The sequence below is a fragment of the Puntigrus tetrazona genome, chromosome 18, assembly GCF_018831695.1.
Source record: "Puntigrus tetrazona isolate hp1 chromosome 18, ASM1883169v1, whole genome shotgun sequence".
Lineage (NCBI taxonomy): Eukaryota > Metazoa > Chordata > Actinopteri > Cypriniformes > Cyprinidae > Puntigrus > Puntigrus tetrazona.
In genome coordinates this window covers 19,779,069-19,780,751 of record NC_056716.1, presented here as the reverse complement: position 1 = coordinate 19,780,751, position 1,683 = coordinate 19,779,069, and the positions used below count along the sequence as shown (strand labels likewise).

General features: G+C 35.5%; 1 protein-coding gene across 1 annotated transcript in view; it reads left to right on the top strand.

Annotated features, from left to right (window-relative positions):
* The window catches only part of LOC122362764 (Golgi integral membrane protein 4-like), a 3,746-nt gene that overhangs the window by 1,767 nt on the left and 296 nt on the right, over nt 1-1,683 (top strand). The window contains exons 2-6 of the mRNA XM_043264322.1: nt 663-737; nt 914-963; nt 1,073-1,126; nt 1,224-1,374; nt 1,514-1,593. Of these exons, the coding sequence (XP_043120257.1) occupies nt 663-737; nt 914-963; nt 1,073-1,126; nt 1,224-1,374; nt 1,514-1,593 (410 nt within the window). The remainder of the gene's footprint in view (nt 1-662; nt 738-913; nt 964-1,072; nt 1,127-1,223; nt 1,375-1,513; nt 1,594-1,683) is intronic.

The window sequence follows — 1,683 nt, the reverse complement described above, 5'->3', positions numbered from 1 at the left end:
GAGGATTTTCACCTTGCTGTGCCAGATTATACTGTTCATTATATCAAGGTGAATCTCATAAAAAGTCCAAGTCACATTTATTGCCAAAGGAAAACGTCTCTAGCATATATTTACCACTGGCTTTTTTACATTGTGAAATCATTTTCAGAAGAATTAAGTTCATTTTACCTGTATATTCTAACCAATACCAGTGTTTGTTATTCCCTTTAAATAAATAACATATAAGTTATAACTTAACTTATATTAATAATTTTAATGTAATGTTTATATGTTATTCCAATAGGAATGAGAATTGCATTACAGTAGTGATTTGGGTATAAAATTAACACAAATATCCAGAAAATAATATCATTTAAAAAGGAAAGGGAAATTCTAGTATATGTATAGTTACCGTTTGTGTGTGTGTGTGTGTGTGTGTGTGTGTGTGTGTGTGTGTGTGTGTGTCTGTGTGTGTTATCCATACATGCAGCTATATTAACACATCGTGTATACAATACAAAAATATTTAATTCCAAAAAGCAGATCCTGGTTTTCGTAATACATTTTTAAATACACATCTCTCTTTTATATTGACGTTTAATATATGTATTTACATCGTATGACAATATATTTCCTATGAGAAATGCAACCTATAAAAAGTATATTTTTATTTCTCTTTTCAGTGGTATATGAGCATCATTCTAAACTAGAGAAATCCCTCCAGAAGGAAAGGCTTGAGCATAAGAAGGCTGAAGAGGGTAATGTCCTGTTCATTTGCACAATAATTGATTTCCTGATATACACAACCCACTTAATCTGGATGCGATTTGATAATGATGATAGATAATGAATGATAATGAGTCCAGGTTGTGCTGAATGCAGTCTGCTTCACGTTTGTTTTTAAAAGCCTCTATTGATTGTCAATACATCATAGATTTGCTTGTGTTTAAGCGGGAATCACAGAAGGCCCTCAACAAAGAAAAGGTAATTTAAAACGTATGGTGTTTTGATTACTAATGATGTGTAAACATGATAGAGCTGCTGTCAGCTGTTGTGGATGCATAATAACTTACAGTTTTGTTTAACCTAACAGCAAGAATCAACCTATCGACTGAATGCCCTGCAGACAGAGCATCAAATACTGAAGGTGAGACGGAATAATGAACGTTTTTGATTGTGGTGTTTTACTTGCGGACGATGTTAAATATAATAATTGCGATATCGTTTGCACACCACTGCATCAGTCCCAGCATGAAGACTTGAAGATGCAATACTATGAACTTCAAGAGAAGCACCAGAATCAAGGGCAGCATCATGAACGTGTTCTGGATGAGCACAGGTTGGAAATAGACAACCTGCAGAGGGAGAAGGAGGTTGAAATTTCCAGACTGAAAGGTGAATCTGTGTGCTACTCTTGTGTGTATTCAGAGGAATCAGATTTAAAGCTCAGACCAAATCCATTTCCAGCCACATAAAATGCGGTTGACCGCATACATTTGCTAGAGTCTTTCATCACCAGATTTCCTCTTTGTAGAGAATGTGTACAACCTTCGAGAGGAGAACAGACAGCTGCGGAAAGCTCATCAGGACTACGCACAGTTACTTGATGTGCAGGTCAGAGATACTACAAAGGATTTTGTGATGCATTATGTGATTAGAGTTTCAAGGAAGCTTGAATTTGCGTGTAGTAGTTCAGTTAAAGAC